Source organism: Megascapheus bottae, chromosome 16 (genome assembly GCF_031878675.1).
Source record: "Megascapheus bottae isolate mThoBot1 chromosome 16, mThoBot2.hap1, whole genome shotgun sequence".
In the NCBI taxonomy this organism is placed as follows: domain Eukaryota; kingdom Metazoa; phylum Chordata; class Mammalia; order Rodentia; family Geomyidae; genus Megascapheus; species Megascapheus bottae.
Window position 1 is genome coordinate 21,842,814 of NC_143524.1, and position 18,057 is coordinate 21,860,870.

Consider the following 18,057-nt stretch of genomic DNA (forward strand, 5'->3'; position numbering starts at 1 on the left):
GCTTGGCACATAATGAGACAGTGTCTCAAATACAAAAGAGTATAAACTGCATGCTGGTGGCACACTCTGATATCTGGAGGGTTGTAGTTCAAGGCTAGCCAGGCAATAGGAATGTTGTCTACACTCCATCTCCAAAATAAGCAAAGGGTGTGGCTTAAAAGGTAGACCCACCAGCCCAGGAGGTGGTAAGCCTTGAGTTCAAACCACAGTACTGCCCCTTGTAAAATTTTGTGTCTGGTAGATAAATAGCAGATAATCCACATAGTAAAGTTAACTCTCCAATCACATTGGTCTTTTTGGTATTCCTAAAAAACATATGCCTCACATATTCCCACTTTAAAGCTTTTATGCTATACTTACACTGTTTATCCACAGAGCTTCTTTACTAGCTCCTTTGTTTTATTCAATTTTTTTTTGAAAGTGTTACTTTCTCAGTCAAATCACTATCACTATTTTAAATTGTCATGCCTTTTCCTGGCACCCTAGACATCTTTTTCTTTTACTCTGTTCTCCTTTTCATGTATAATACCTACTTCTCATATACTGAACAGTTTACTTATGGTTTATTTGTCTCTTTTGCAAGTTGATATGTTCTTGGAGCTTAGAAAGATTGATGGCATGTAAGAGTGGTATAAATATGTATTGAAAGAAAAATCTACAGTGGGTAGAGGTGGGTCTCCATAATTCCAGCACTCAAGATACTGAGCCACCCTAGGCTTCGTGGTAAATTTAAGATTCACGTGAGCTCTAGAGTTACAGCCTGTTTAAAAAGATGAAAAAAGGGGCTGGCCGTGTAACCTAGTGGTAGAGTGCTTTCCTAGCATGCATAACTCCTGGGTTGATACCACATACACAGAAAAAAGCTGGAAGTGGCACTGTGGCTCAAGTGACAGTGCCCAGGCCCTGAGTTCAAGTCCCAGGACTGGCAAAAAAAAAATAGCATGATATCAGATTATAGGAGTGTATTCTCATGAATATAAAATTCTGTAAATTTCTGTTAACATACAAGTTTTTAGGAAAAAAGAAAGAAAATGGTCTTTTTAATTCTTTAACTTCCAAAGTTTTAAAGTAAACTTTCCCCCCTCCCCCACAGTCCTTGAACTCAGGGCCTGAGCACTATCCTTAAGCTTTCTCAAAGCTAATATTCTACCACTTTTAAAAAAAAGCACCACTTGTAGCTTTTTCTCTGTATGTGGTATTGAGAAATTGAACCCAGAGTTTGGTGCATGGTAAGCAAGCACTCTACCACTAGGTCACACTCCCAGCCCAAATAAGCTTCTTTGATACTAGAAATTACCATTTTTTTGTCTTCTTCCTTTTGAGACAGTCTTACTATGTTGTCCTAGCTGTCCTGAAAATCTCTTATCTACCTGCCTTAACTTCTCAAGTAGTGATATTACAGGTGTGTAACACCTGACTTTATCTTTGTGTATATGATAGTACTGGGGCTTGAATTTATGGCCTTATCACTCATAGATTTTTGCTGATTAATTGGAGCTAAGAGTCTTACGATTTTTCTGCCTGAAGTAGCTTTAAGTCACAATCCTCCTGAGTAACTAGGATTATAAGCATGAGCCACTGATACCCAGAATTACTTTACTTTGTCAATTTTAGGGCGGGAACTAAGAGTCTGGGCACTATCCCTAAGCTCTTTTGCTCGAAGCTAATGCTTTACTTCTTTGAGTTATAGCTCCACTTCTGTTTTCTGGGGGTTAATTGGAGATAAGAGTCCCACAGACTTTCCTGAATAGGATGGCTTTGAATGATAATCCTCAGATCTTGGCCTCCTGAGTAGCTAGACTGGTGAAATACTCTATTTCTTTAAAAATTATCTGGAAGAGGAGCTGGGAGTTTGGCCTGGTATTATGCTTGCCTAGCATGCACAAAAGACTCAGGTTTGATTCCTTGGTACCACATTCATAGAAAAGGCGGAAGTTGTGCTGTGACTCAAGTGGTAGAGCATTAGCCTTGAGGAAAGCCCAAGGACTGACAAAAAAAAGAAAAAGAATTATCTGGAAACAATAAGTTTAAGACAACTGTATTGGAATAATGTTTCTGAGATGCTTTTACATGTACTATCACAAACAATTGAATTTTTTACATGTTTTATAAAATTTCATGGTTTGATTTGTTGAATTAATAAAGAACAATTTACTTTATCCCTTTAACAGGTTTAACTATTTGCATAATGCCAAAATCTAAGTTATGAGTAGAAAATACATTTGTAAACTAAGAAATATGTGAATTTCTAAGCTGGGCGTGGTAATGGCTCACACCTGTAATCCTAGCTACTCAGGAGGCTGAGATCTGAGGATCAAGATTCAAAGCCAGCCCTGGTGCAATTAACCTCTAGAAAACGGGAAGTGGGGCTTGACTCGAGGATAGGGCAGTACCCTTGAGCTGAAAAGCTCAAGTACAGTGCCAGGCCAAGTTCAAGCTCCATGACCCACAAAAAAAAAAAAATTATATATATGTGTGTGTGTGTGTGTGTGAGAGAGAGAGAGAGAGAGAGAGAGAGAGAGAGAGAGAGAGAGAGAGAATTTCTATTTTAACTTCATAAACATAACACTTAGATTTTTTTCTACCAGTCCTTCCAAGGCTACCACTTGAACCACAGCACTACTTCCTACATTTTTTGTGTGTGTGATATAAGGAATCAAACTCAGGGCTTCTTGTATGCTAGGCAGGCAGTCTACCACTAGGCCAATTCCTGGCACACACACACACACACACACGCACGCGCACACACACACACATATATGGTTAGCCATTTTGCCTTTTTGTTTTTGTTAGCAATTTTGCCATTTTGTTTTGTTTTTGTTTTTTGATGGGTCTGGGTTTGGGGTCTTGAACTCAGGCCCTGAGTACTATCCCTAAGCTATTTTGTACAAGGCTCTACCACTTTGAGTCACAGCACCACTTCCATTTTTCTGTGGTTAATTGTAGATAAAAAGTTTCACACACTTATGCCCTGGCTGGCTTTTGAACCTTGATTCTCAGATCTCAGCCTCATGAGTAACTAGGATTATAGGCTTGAGCCACTGTGCCCGGCCTACATGCTTAATTTTAAACACCTGAACTGTTTCCTTTCCTTGGGAGTTTTGTACATTCTCTGAAACCTAGTATGAAAGTACATCACTCTTCAAGAGGAGTTTGATTAAATTATTATAAAGTACTTAGTGGAAGAATTCTGGAAGATTTCACCTGAAATTCAGTTTGAGGGTTTTTCTTCACCCCTTGGGACTGGGGTTTGAATGTAATGTCTCAGATATGCTTAGTTTTTGAGCCATGCCTAACTTTTGCTGGTTTGGGAGATGGATTCTCACTGATTGTTCTGCCTCAGCTGTCTTTAAACCCCAGTCTTTCAGCAATCTTACTAGTTAGCCAGTTCTATTCCTCAGATCAAAGGAAATTTCTCTACCACTTGAGCCACAGTACCATAATATAGAAAAAATGCATTTGCTTAACTGGATTTTTTTTTTTTTTTTGTCAGTCGTGGGGCTTGAACTGTGGATCTGGGCACTGTCCTTTAGCTCTTCAACTCAAGGCTACAACCATACCCTTTGAGTCAAAGCACCACTTCCAGTTTTCTACTGGTTAATTGGAGATAAGAGTCTCAAAGACTTTAGTGTCTGGGCTAGCTTTAAACCTTGATCTTCAGATCTCAGCCTCCTGAGGAGGTAGGATTATAAGTATGAGCCACTGTGCCCAGCTGAATTTTTTTTTTTGCCAGTCCTGGGTCTTAAACTCAGGGCCTGGGCACTGACCTTGCACTTTCTCAAGGCTAGAGCTCTACCACTTGAGCTGCAGTACTATTTCTGGCTTTTTTCTTTATTTTTTTTTCATATATTTTTTTGGCTTTTTTCTTTATATGTGGTACCGAGGAATCAAATCCCAGTCTTCGTGCATGCCAGTCAAGCACTCTACCACTAGGTTAAACCTGCAACCCTAACTAGATTTTTTTCTAACTTTGTTTTATTGCACATTAGAGTTTTGAAAGGTTGGTGTTAATAAAACATTGAAGAGAGTCAGGCATTGTGGCACAGATCTATAATTCTAGCTACTTGGGAGGTAGAAATCCCTAATTGAAGTGCAGCTCAGGAAAAATTAGCGAGACATCTCAAAAAAAAAAAAAAATTAAGCCTGACTGCCAGGAGAGTTCTTGCCTACCATGTAAGAAGCCTTGGATTTGATTCCTTGGTACCACATACACAGAAAAAGTCAGCTCAATCGGTAGAGTGCTAACCTTGAGAAAGCTCAAGGACACTTCCAGGCCCTGAGTGTCCAGTCCTGAGCCTCAGGACTGGCCAAAAAAAAAAAAAAAAAGCCAAGCACTGGTGGTTTGCACATAAATTGTAACTACTCTAGACGCTGAGATCTGAAGGTCACTATTTGAAGCTAGACCAAACGGGAAAGTTCATGAGACTCTTATCTCCAATCAACTACCAAAAGGCTGAAAACTGATCTGTGCTCAAGTGATAGAGCATTCGCCTTAAGTAAAACAGCTTAGTGACAGTGTCCAGGCTCTCAGTTCAAGCTCCAGGACTGGCACACACAAAAAAAATAAACAGCTTCAGATACTCAGTTCAAATCTGTTTCTGAAGACAAAGTTTCTAGATAGAACTTTAGAACATCTTATAAGCATTCATGAATTGACAGCACAGGAATTGCCAGACCAAACATTGCTGGGAGGAAAAGAGAAGGGAGACAGCAAGCGTTTTAAGTTCTTCTTGGGAGAACATTTGCCAAATAGATTTGTTTCATTTTTGAAGGCTTCTCAGAGCTCAGATATCAACAGTCAAAACCCCAAACCTGCCCCCAAGTTGAGAGAAGTCCGTCCTATGGGACAACTTTTCCTATGCTCAAAAGGCTCTATTCACAGTGAACCATTTTATAACATAGAAGGCACTGAAAATTTCTTTTGATCTGAAGAGTGGAACTGGCTAGTAAGATTGCTGAAAGACTGGGGTTTAAAGACAGCTGAGGCAGAACAATCAGTGAGAATCCATCTCCCAAACCAGCAAAAGTCAGGCATGGCTCAAAAACTAAGCATATCTGAGACATTACATTCAAACCCCAGTCCCAAGGGGTGAGGAAAAACCCTCAAACTGAATTTCAGGTGAAATCTTCCAGAATTCTTCCACTAAGTACTTTATAATAATTTAATCAAACTCCTCTTGAAGAGTAATGTACTTTCATACTAGGTTTTAGAGAATGTACAAAACTCCCAAGGAAAGGAAACAGTTCAGGTGTTTAAAATTAAGCATGTAGGCCGGGCACAGTGGCTCAAGCCTATAATCCTAGCTACTCATGAGGCTGAGATCTGAGAATCAAGGTTCAAAGCCAGCCAGGGCACAGAAGGACCTGAGATGCAGTAGCCTTGAGGTAAAGAGCTCAGGGACAAAGCCCAGGTCAAGTTCAAGCCCTATGACTCACCAGGAAAAAAAAAAAATTAAGCGTATAGGAAAGAATTAAGATTGTGTTGATTGTTCAACACTGGTGGCTCACATTTGTAATCGTAGTTCGTGCATAAGGCACCCCAAAAGTCCAGAAGTAGAGCTATGGCTCGAGTGATAGAGTGCTAGCTATGTGTGTGGGGAGGGGGACCCTAAAGAATGGGGGACAGCACACCAAAAACACCTAGCATTGCACCTAGGCCTGACTTCAAGCCCCAGTCCTGGCACCAGGGAAAAAAAAGAATTGATTTATTAACAGATAAGGCATGGATAAAAGAATTGGAGCTGGTCGAGGTAGCTCACGCCTGTAATCTTAGCTACTCAAGAGTCTGAGATCTGAGGATCGTGATTCAAAGCCAAACCCCATCACTAAAAAGTCTGTGAGATTCTTATCTCCAGTTAATCACCAGAAAACTAGAAGTGGCACTGTGGCTCAAGGGGTAGGGGGTGGCCTTGAGCTGAAGAGTTTGGGGATAATGCTGAGGTCCAAAGTTCAAGTCCCACAACCAACAACAAACGAATTGGAGAACTGAAATAATTCAGTGTATAGCTTAAAGAAGCAATGAGTTATGGCTGGGAATGTGGCTTTGTGGTAGAGTGCTTGCCTAGCAGGCATGAAGCCCTTGATTTGATCCTCAGTACCCATATAGACAGAAAAGGCCAGAAGTATCTAGGTGGCTCAAGTGGTAGAGTGCTAGCCTTTTAGGGCTCTATCCAGTCTCTCTCTCTCTCTCTCTCTCTCTCTCTCTCTCTCTCTCTCTCTCTCTCTCTCTCTCTCTCTCTCTCTCCTCTCCTCTCCTCTCCTCTCCTCTCCTCTCCTCTCCTCTCCTCTCCTCTCCTCTCTCTCCCTCTCCCTCTCCCTCTCCCTCTCCCTCTCCCTCTCCCTCTCCCTCTCCCTCTCCCTCTCCCTCTCCCTCTCCCTCTCTCTCTCTCTCTCTCTTTCTCTCTCTCTCTCTCTCTCTTTTTCTGGTCATGGGTCCAAAAAGAACTCTGGACCTGGGCGCTGTCCCTGAGCTCTTCAACTCAAGCTTACTGCTCTGCCTGTTGAGCCACAGCGCCACTTCCAGTTTTCTGGTGGTTAATTGTAGCTAAGAGTCTCATAGACTTTAGTGCCTGGGCTGGCTTTGAACCAGGATCCTCAGGGCAGCAATCTACATTTCTAGAATACATTCTTAACATGAGATGACTTGGCTATTCCACAAAAACTTAAAAAACAACAAAAAAACCTTAAGGAACTAATTTAATTTCATAGACTTGCATTAAACCCCTTTTCTCGTAAAGACTTGGGTCTGTTCACTAAAACTTACTTTTCCTAGAACTCCTTTTCTCTTTAATTTTGTAGGAGATGGAACATACATAAATCAAGTTAAGTTTACATTTTTTTTTTTACAGTCCTGGGGCTTGAACTCAGTGCCTGAGCACTGTCCGTAGGCTTCCTCAAGGTTAGAGCTCTACCATTTGAACTACAGCACCACTTCTGGCTTTTTCTGTATATGTGGTACCAATGAATCAAACCCAGGGCTTTGTGAATGCACTAGGCCATGCTCCAAGCCCTTAAGTTTAAATTCTAACTTCAGTTTCTAAGTTTAGTTTTTGTTTCCAGCTAGGTTAAAAGTTCTTTGATGACTGGGAGCATGGCTTAGTGGTCGAGTGCCTGCCTAGCATGCATAAAACACTTGTTTCAATTCCTCTGTACCGCATACACAGAAAAAAACAGAAGTGGTGCTGTGGCTCAAGTTGTAGCATGCTAGCTTTAAAAAAGCCCAAGGACAGTACCCTTGCCCTGAGTTCAACCCCAAGACTGGCCAAAAAAGAAAAGAAAAGCCGGACTCCATGGCTCATGTCTGTGGTCCTAGCTTCTGAGGAAGCTGAGATTTGAGGATCATGGTTTAAAGCCCAGGCTTTAAAAGTCCTTGAGACTCTTATCTCCAATTAGTCACCAGAAAACCAGAAATGACACTGTGGCTCATTGTTAGCCTCACCTTTATTGACATATCATTAACATGACTCCTTAAATCGTAAGGATTTATAAGTTATAACTTAGTTACACAACTAATTGTTGTTAATAGAAAATGTGGAAAATTTTATTTGTAGACACATCTTAGATTTTTCTTTTCTTTTTTTTTATTTTTTATTGTAATTAATAAAAGGGTTACATGATATTTGCCAGATAGAAGGTGCATTAATTCACATATATTGATACCCTTTCACATGTCTTGGTCCCCATTACCCTCCCCTTCACCCCCCCCCTTTTTTTTTCCTGTTCCTGAAACTTGAACTCAGGGCCTAGATGCTGTCCCTGAGCATCTTTTAAGATGTTATTCTAAAATGTTATTCACATGCCTTAAAAACTATATTCTTAAATCTTCAGTTTTGTATAGAGGATTGGAAAGTAGCCAAAAAATAGTGGGGAAAAAGTAAACGTACAGAGCCAGGATCATAGCCAAGTGGTAGAATGCTTACCTAGTACCTAGCATGCTTGAAGCCCTGGGTTCGATTCCTTGGTATCACATACAGAGCAAAGGTTGGAAGGGGTGCTGTGACTCAAGTGGCAGAGCACTACCCTTGAGCAAAACGTGTCCAAGGACAGTTCCCAAGCCCTGAGTTCAAGGTCCATGACTGGCAAAAAAAAAAAAAAAGTAAATGTACGGAAATGAATTATTTTTAGAATTACATTTGTTTTCAGGATTAAGGCCAGTATAAGCTTTTTGGATAAGTAGCAGAGGGTGGTTGTCCTAAATTTGATAAAAAGTATGCATCTTACTTATACTTTAGAAAAAGTTCAGGGAGCAAATTAGGAATGTGGGTATGCAATTTATATTATTTTCCTTATAGACAATTGCCATGTAAACTCAGAACTAAGATGGATTCTAGCCCTGCCTGTGCTATATCCTCACTGTGCTGTGTGTGTGTGTGTGTGTGTGTGTGTGTGTGTGTGTGTGTGTGTGTGTGTGTGTGTGTGTGTGTGTGTATGCATGTGCCTGGGCTCTGTCCTTGGGCTTTTGTACTCAAGGCTAGCTCTCTACCATATGTCCATTTCTGACTCTTTGGGTTAGTAAATCTATTGGCTGTCAGTGTCGTGCTATGTATATGTAACTCAGGCCAGCCTTGAACTTATACAAGTAATCCATTGAAAGTAAGTAATTCAATGGTTGTTCAGCCACAGTTTTAGTTCCAAAAACCAGTAGCTGAACAACTAAATCACAGGAAGTAACTGGGTAAATAACTAAGAGCTTAAGTGTTAAAGGATTAGGAAGGCCTGGAAGTGTAGCCCAAGTTGTCAAGCATTGGCCAAACAAACAAGCTCAGCAAACTTCAGGTCATGAATTCAAACCTCTGTACTAGCAAAAACAAAAGGACCAGGCAATCTATATTTGTTGAACGTATTATATTTGTTTTGTTGTCCCCTAAATACCCCTTATTTGAATTTAGTTTAAATTTAATGTTTAGCTAGTATTTACATTTTTTCAGTCATCTTGTTATTCTGTAAAATAATTTTTTTTGTTTTGGGGTTTTTTTTGTTTTTTTATTTTTAATAAAATTATTATTAGGAAGTTGCAATTCAAAAAACTTCCTTCTTAAACAACTTCTCCTATCTTGGTAAAAATTCAGCTAATATAAGGGCTGGGGTTTTATTCCTAGAGCACTCACCTAGCATGCTTAAGACCAATACCAAAAAAACAGGATGGATGGCTAGATAGATGGATAGATAGATAGGCAGGCACATAGATATAGACAGATATACAGATCAGAGAATAAGTATTTAAAATTATCCTTATTATTATTATTATTATTATTATTATTATTTTGCTAGCCCTGGGCTTGAAATCAGGGCCTGAGCACTATCATTGGGCTTTCTCAAGGCTCAAGCTCTACCACTTGAGCCACAGTACCACTTCTGGCTTATTCTATGTGTGAGATGCCAGGGAATCAAACCCTGTCTTCCTGCATGCTAGGCAAGCACTCTACCAGTAGGCCACACTGCCAGCCCAATTTTAACTATGAAAATGACATACCCACATTATTGGGAAAAATTATTTTTATCACCATACCATATTAAGTATGCATTTTTTGTATTTCTTCAATCTTTTTCACAGACATTATTAGCAGATATTAAGTAAACATTAGTTTGATTGTTTTTTGATCAGTACTGCTAACATTAAACTACAGTCCCCAAAGATTTTTGGGGGGTATTTTTTTTATTGTTGTTGTTATTGAATAGTTGTACAAAGGGGTTATATATAGTTCACTAAGTCAAAGATAGTTTTTTAAAGTAGTACTGAGGCTTCAGAATATATTAGGTAAATGCTTCATCACTGAGTTACATTCCCACTGTTTTATAATGTTATGTATACCATTAAAACATGCAGAACACCAGGCACTGGTGGCTCATACTTGTAGTCCTAGCTACTCGAAGCTGAGATCTGAGGATCACAGTTCAAAGCCAGCCCAGGCAGGAGTGTCTCTGTAAGACTTCTTCAACTATCCACCAGAAAATTAGAAGTGGAGCTGTGGTTCAGTGTGGTAAAGCACTAACTTTGAGTGAAGGAGCTCAGGGATAATACCCAGACGCTGAGTGTGAGGCCTATCAGGCCAACAACAACAAAAAATTTGCTTAAATAACATTATCTCCATACCTTGTGTGATGCTGGGGATTAACCCAGGGCCAAATGTATGCTAACTATTCTAACACTAACTCACATCTCCTGTCCTACATTTTTGTTGTTTTGTGATAGGTTTCCTGTGAGCCTAATTAGACCTTCAACTTGTGATCTTCCTTCCTCTTCTTTCCTAGATTTGTGATTCCATTTCAGCTGTTACACCTACATAACCGCTCCATGACACTGATTTTAATAAACATACAAGCAATATAAGCTTTGCAAAATTATTTATATGCATGTAATGGGCTTCAAATGGATACTTTTTTTTTGGTCAGTCCTGGGGCCTGAACTCAGGACCTGAGCGCTCTCCTTGGGCTTTCTCAAGGCTAGAGCTCTACCACTTGAGCCTCAGCACCACTTCTGGCTTTTTCTATGTATTTGGTCCCAAGGACTTGAACCCAGGTCTTCATGAATGCTAGACACTCTACTACTATGCCAAACTCCCATCCCTACATTTTTCTGTTACTTACAGAACGATCTGAAATTTCATATGTTATAATAAAATACTTCAATGTATCAGGAATTTTTCTTCAGGGGCTGGGAATGTGGATTAATGATAGAGTGCTTACCCAATGTATATGAAGCCCTGTGTTTGATTCCTCAGTACCACATTAACAGAAAAAGCCAGAAGTGGCATTGTGGCTCAAATGGTAGAGTGCTAGCCTTGAGCAAAACAAGCTCAAGGATCATGCTGAGGTGCTGAGTTCAAATGCCAGGACTGTCAAGAAAAAGAATTATTCATCATTTAAAATTGTAAACAACAACAACAACAACAAAAATTAAACCAAGCTGGGCACTGGTGGCTCACACCTGTAACCCTAGCTACTCAGGAGGCTGAGATCAGGAGATCACAGTTCAAAGCCAGTCCAGACGTTAAAAGTCATTTCTGGACAGGGGATGTGAGTATTAGAATAGTTAACATACATTTGGCCCTGGGTTAATCCCCATCACCACAGCGGGTATGGAAAAAATGTTATTTATGCAAGTTTTTTGTTGTTGGCCTGATGGGCCTCACAGAGCACCAGAAGTGGTGCTGAGGCTCAGATGGTAGAATGCTAGCCTTGAGTTGAAGAGCTCAGAGAGAGAGCCCAAGCCCCAGAGTTCAAACCCTACAACCTACAACCAACCCCCCACCCCGCACCAAAATTTAAAAAAAAGAATGATTTTCTGTGCAAGTGCACCTGACTATGCTAAATGTATTTAAGACTATTTAACTCACAGATTGGATGTTTTTATGTAAGTAATAGTAATTAATACTTAGGATAGTACTCTTAGAGGAAATATAATCTAGTGATAGGCTAGCTGAAAATAGAGTGCTGTACTCTCATTAATGAATTTTAATGTGACCTGGATCCCAATCTTCCTTTTCTGTAAAGTGGGGCTGGTTATAACAACTTTGTTCTTTCTGTCTACAAATTATAATTTCTATTGGAATATGTTCAATCCTTGAAATAATCCTTTGAAATACATGTCATTATCATTTTCACTGGGAAGGATTAGTAGTTCACACAGTATGATCATATTTTATTAATGTAGATTTTTTCTTCCAAACAGGTTGATAGAATTTATTTTAAAATGAGATTGGATATAGTAGCCACTCAGCTACTATATCATAATCCAGCTACTCAGCAGGTTGAGATGGAAAAAACTGTGCTTCAGGACCAGCTAGGGCAAAAAAATTAGCAAGTCCTCAGTAAGTTGTATGTGATTTTACATCTCTGTAGTTCCAGCTACTTGGGATACCAGAGATTAGAGGATCAAGCTCAAGCCAAAACAAAAGAACCTGCCTGCTGGGCACTAGTGGCTCATGACTACAATCTCAGCTACTCAGGAGGCTGAGATCTGAGGATTGAGGTTTAAAGCCAGCCTGGGCACTATGTGAAGTGGCACTGTGGCTCAATGTGATAGAGCACTAGCCTTGAACTGAAGAGCTCGGGGACAGGACCCAAGCCTGGAGTTCAAGCCCAACTACCACCACCACCACTACCACCACCAACAACAACAAAACCTGCCTGAGGGGCTGAGAGTTTGGCCTCCTGGTAAAGTGCTTGCCTAGGATGCACAAAGACTCGGGTTCAATTCCTCGGTACCATGTACACTGAAAAAGCTGAAAGTGGTACTGTGGCTCATGTGATAGAGCTCTAGCCTTGAGAATGTCCAAGGAGAGCGCTTAGACCCTGAGATCATGCCTAGGGACTGGCAAAAAGCAAAAGCAAAAACTGCCTGAAAAATAACTGATGCAATATTGTGTAAGTAGTTGAGTGACTGCTTAGTAAGCTCGAAACCTTGAGTTCAAACCCCAGTACTGCTAAGAATTTTTTTTAAAAAATAAATGACATATTTAAGCTGGGAGCCAGTGACTCACACCTATAATCTTAGCTACTCAGGAGACTGAGATCTGAGGAACACCGTGCTAAGCCAGTGGGACACGGAAGTCTGTGGGACTCTTATGTCCATTTAACGACTAGAAAACCGGAAGTGTAGCTGTTGCTCAAGTGGTAGAATGCTAGCCTTGAGCTGAAGAGCTCAGGAACATTGCCCACAGCCAGAGTTCAAGTCCTGTGATCGACCCTGCTCCCCACCTCAAAAAACAAAAAAAACAAACAAACAAAAAAAACATTTTGTTTGTGTTTCCATTTTTTTTTTTTGGCCAGTCCTGAGGCTTGAATTCATAGCCTGGGCATTGTCCCTTAGCTTCTTTTGCTCAAGGCTAGCACTACCACTTGAATCACAGCACTGTTTCTGGCTTTTTCTGTGTATGTGGTACTGAGGGTTTCGTGCACGCTAGGCAAGCACTCTACCACCTAAGGCACATTCTCATAAATGATATATTTTAAATAATGATATTATATCTGCTATGTTATGTCACCACTTTGTAGCATAATCTCTACTGGCACTGAAGGGTTGCTTGAACTCAGGGCCCTGTAATTGCCCAGATGGCACTTTGCCACTTCATCCATTCTTCCAGACTACTTTATGTTACTTAGTGGGAGATAGAGTCTTTTCTGCCTGGGCTGGCTTAGAACTTTGATCCTCCAAGTTTCAGCCTTTTGAATAGCTAGAATTAAAGGCTAGTGCCTGGATACAATAGTATAATCTCTCCCCCTCCCCTTTCTCTCTCTTTCTTTTTGCCAGTCCTGGGGCTTGAACTCAGGACCTGGCACTGCTCTTGAGCTTTCTCCAACTTAGTGCTCTACCACTTGAGCCACAGCATCTGTTCTGGCTTTTCTGTGTATGTGGTACTGAGGAATTGAACCCCAGGGCTTCTTTGTGCTTGCTAGGCAAGCATACAGTTTTTCTATTCTTCCTCCACCCTTGTCACTGCCAACCATAACTGTGTTGTGTGTGCATGCTACTACTAAAGCTTGAACCTGGGCACTGTCCTGGAGCTTTTTCACACAAGGCTGGTGCTCTCCCATTTGAACCACTTCCACGCTGGCTTTTTGGTGGTTAACTTGAGATAAGAGTCCCATAAATTTAGTAGCCTATGCTGGCCTTCAATTATACAAACAAGTTGAGTCCTAGCTACTCTTTTTTTTTTTTTTTTCATCAGTCATGGGGCTTGAACTCTGGGCCTTGGCATTGTCCCTGAGCTCTTCAGCGCAGGGCTACCATCCTACCCCTTGAGCTACAACGCCACTCCCGGTTTTCTCGTTGTTAATTGGAGATAAAGAGTCTCGGACTTTAGTGGCCAGGCTGGCTTTGAACCTCGATCTTTAGATCTCGGCCTCCTGAGTAGTTAGGTTTACAGGAGTGAGCCACGGCACCCAGCTAAACCTTTTTCTCTAGAGAAAGGGGCTCACTCATGCCCTGGGAATGACTAAGCAGAAAAGTATACCTAAGGCCCCAGCATAACAGACCTCCCACAAAGTCAATTGCTAGAGAGAAAGAGACTGCTGGAACAGAGTAATAGTGTGAGCACAAGATTCACACTCTTACAACAAGTATTAACATTTCTAGAGCCAAAAGCCATTTCTTAGGAACCAAATACAGTAGTAGGTTAAGTCGAGAAAAATGGCCACACAGATGCTTAATACCCTAGAGAAACTAGTAGACTTTTTTTTTTTTTTTTTTGCCAGTCCTGGGCTTCAGCCCAGGGCCTGAGCACCGTCCTTGGATTTTGTCAAGGCTAGAGCTCTACCACTTGAGCCTCAGCACCACTTCCAGCTTTTTTTCTATGTATGTGGTACCGAGGAATCGAACCCGGGTCTTCGTGCATGCTAGGCAAGCACTTTAACCACTAGGCCAAACTCCCGGCCCTGTTGGTTTTTTTTTTAAACCTGACCCAAAGCATCAAAGAGGGTACACACACACGCACACGCACACAAACAGAATCATTGTGAGAGTAGAACCAGCAGATTTTCAGTATATAATAGGACTTCTAAAATGGGAAAAAGAAACAACTGTAATTGTAAACTTTTTTTCCAGTCCTGGGCTTCAGCTCAGGGCCTGAGCCCTGTCCTTGGGCTTCTTCCTCAAGGCTAGTGCTCTACCACTTGAGCCACAGCATCACTTCTGGCTTTTCTCTGTATGTAGTGCCAAAGAATTGAACCCAGGTCACCATGCACGCTAAGCAAGCACTCTACCACTAGACCAAACTCCCGGCCTCCAAGCTTATAATAAATGACAGTTACCAAGTGTTCACCTTTGTATAACCTGCACAATAGATACAACTACCTCCTTTTCTCAGATGAAAAAAAAAAAAAGGAAGTGAAGTGGACAGGCAGAATGTGAGAAGAGGTTTGACTTTAGAGCCTTACATAAACTGCAGTGAAAAGCAAACCCCTGTATTTAGGGATAAAATTTAGAAACGCTAGCCGGGAGAGGTGGCCCACGCCTGTAATCCTAACTACTCAGGAGGCTGAGATCTGAGAATCAAGGTTCAAAGCCAGCCTAGGAACAAAAACACCTGAGACTCTCATTGCCAATTAACCTCTAGAAAATGGGAAGTGGGGCTTAGCTAAAGGGTAGTATGGTAGACTTAAGCTGTAGAGCTCAGGGACAGTGCCCAGGCCAAGTTCAAGCCCCATGACCCACAAAAAAACTAGAAACACTGAAAATTAATATGAAAGTTTATAAGTTCCTGGGAGAAAGAGCAAATAACAGCCTTAAGCCAGAAAACTGCAGAACTTGTACTCCTTAGGGAAAAAAAGGGAAAAACTGCCTGAGAGGGCGGGCATGGTAGCTTATACCTGTTGTCCTATTTGAAAAGCGGTTTAGAAGGATTGTGATTGAAGTCCAGCCTGGGCAAGTATGAGTAGTGACATGATCTCACCTAATAACATAGACATGGTGATATATACCTGTGATCCCAGCCACTCAGGAGGTGTAGGTAGAAGGATCTTAGTCCAAGACTAGCTTTGGGAAAAACCCAGGAGACTCAGCTTTAGCTGATCTCAAACCAGTTTTCTTATACCTTCATGTCTGGCCCTTTATTATTTAATCTTAAAGAACAATAACAAAAAAAAAGCATAGGGAGGAATAAGTTCAAGATTGGTTAAAAATTGGTTATACAATTTTAAAAATTCATAAAATGACTTGATACTCTTAAAAATATTGGTAAACATGTTCTTTTCATTTTTCTTTCAGATTAAAGCTAAAAATTATGACAAAGTTGAAAAGGTGAGTTTTCTGAAAATAGTTTTATGCTGAGAATTTTATGGCAGATCTAGTAAAATATTAACTGCTATTGAATCTAGGTAGTGATTATATGAGAATTGTATACCTTCAGTGTTCTTAAATGTGTAAAAAAATTCATAGAAATGCTGGAAAAGGAGAATTATATATTTGTTTATGCAGTATTAGGACAACCAAAAACAAGAATTATTTTATTTCTTTGGTCATGGGGCTTGAACTCAGGACCTGGGCATTGTCCCTATTTTTCACTGAAGGCTAGTGCTCTATCACTTTGAGCCACAACACCACTTACAGTTTTCTGGTGGTGAGTTGAAATAAGGGTCTTGTGGACTTTCCTGTGTGAGCTGGCTCTGAACTGTGGTGCTTGGATCTCAGCCTCCTAAGTAGCTAGGATTACAGGAATGAGCCAGTGGCATCCAGAACAAGAATGATTTTAAATTGGAGAGACTGGGTATTGTCTTTTATAGAGAAATTAATTAAATAAGAAATTAATTCCTGAAAAGGATCTGGATTTTTGTAAATATTGAGTTTTGTTCATATGCACATGGATCTGTTTGTTTTTATGCTAGTCCTCGGACTTAAAATCAGGGCCTGGGCCATGTCCCTGAGTTACTTTTTTTTTCCCTACCACTTGAGCCACACACAGTTCCACTTCTGGTTTTTGGTAGCTAACTGGAGAGAAGAGTCCTTACAGACTTTTCTGCCTGGGTTGGCTTTGAACCACCATTCTCAGATTGCAGCTTCCTGCATAGTTAGGATTACAGGTATGAACCTCCCGTAACGGGCAACACTTAAAAACATTTTTTTTTTTTTTTTTTTTTTTACCAGTCCTGGGCTTGAGCTCAGGGCCTGCGCACTGTCCTTGGACTTTCTCAAGGCTAGAGCTCTACCACTTGAGCCTCAGCACCACTTCTGGCTTTTTTTCTATATGTGGTACTGAGGAATCGAACCCGGGTCTTCATGCATGCTAGGCAAGCACTTTAACCACTAGGCCAAACTCCCAGCCCCTTGAAAACATTTTTTGATGAATTCTGATAATATTTTCTTACATTTAAAGCTATTTCAGAGATGCCTTATGAAGGTTTTACACATTGATTTATGGAAGTGCTATCTTTCCTATGTTCGAGAAACGAAGGGTAAACTACCAAGTTACAAGTAAGTAAAATCGGGATCTTTTTGTTTTGTTTTGTTTTTTTAATTAGCATACATTAGTTGTACAAGGGAGGTTGCATTGACATTTCCATATATGCAACCCATCAAACTCCAGTACGCTCCCTTATTTCCCATATTTATTTATTTATGTATTGTCAGTTGTGGGGCTTGAGCTCTGGGCCGGGGCGCTGTCCCTGAACTCTTCATCTCAAGGCCAGCACTCTATCACTTTAAGCAACAGTGCCACTTCCAATTTTCTGGTGATTAATCGGAGACTTCTTTTGTGCCTGGGCTGGCTTTTAACCATCGATCCTCACATCACAGCCTCCTGGTAGCTAGGATTATAGGTGTGAGCTATGGCTCTCTCCCGTCCTTATTAAAAAACAAAATCATGGCCGGGAGTTTGGTCTAGTGGTAGAGTGCTTGCCTAGTATGCATGAAGACTGAGTTCAATTCCTCAGTACCACATACATAGAAAAAACTGGAAGTGTTACTGTGGCCCAACTGGTAGAGCACTAGCCTTGAAGAAAGCCCAAGAACAGTCAGTGCTCAGGCCCGGACTGGCAAAACAAAGCAACATCTTAAAAGAATTCAAATCATCTACTGGCAGCACTCTTTTTTTGTCATGTATAAGACTTAAAGCTGGCACAGTGGCTCACGCCTGTAGTCCTAGCTACTCAGAAGGCTGAGATCTTGAGGACCAAGGTTCACAGCCATCCTGGGCACAAAAGAACCCGAGACTTTGGCATTAGAATTTTATCAACCATGCATTTCTATATGGAAGCACTATGGATTTGCAACACCAAACCACTTTGTTGACAGACTTCTTAAGGTTTCTCAAAAATTATCTTCATACTTGTCAGGCACCACTCTTGCTTGTCAAGTTATATTGCCACTGAAGCAATCTAAGGCGATTGGTGTAACTTAGTTGGGTAACTGACTGACTTCTCATGATGCTTTATACCAACCTACTACCCATCTTTGCTGAATCTAAATAATGCACCTTCCCAGATACTATTTTTGTATATAACAAAATCAAATTATGCCTGTGATTTGAATTCTATCTTTATTATCTTTTCTGATTACATTTATAAGAATTGAAGTTTTTTCTCTAATTTTATTGAATTTCTTTCTTTCTTAATTTTATTTCC

At 40.6% G+C, this 18,057-nt stretch overlaps 1 protein-coding gene across 2 annotated transcripts in view; it reads left to right on the forward strand.

Annotated features, from left to right (window-relative positions):
- The window catches only part of Cstf3 (cleavage stimulation factor subunit 3), a 74,087-nt gene that overhangs the window by 35,823 nt on the left and 20,207 nt on the right, over window positions 1–18,057 (forward strand). For both annotated transcript variants that reach the window (XM_090347918.1, XM_090347919.1), the window contains exons 5-6: window positions 15,707–15,739; window positions 16,812–16,909. In XM_090347918.1, coding sequence (XP_090204044.1) covers window positions 15,707–15,739; window positions 16,812–16,909 — 131 coding nt within the window. The remainder of the gene's footprint in view (window positions 1–15,706; window positions 15,740–16,811; window positions 16,910–18,057) is intronic.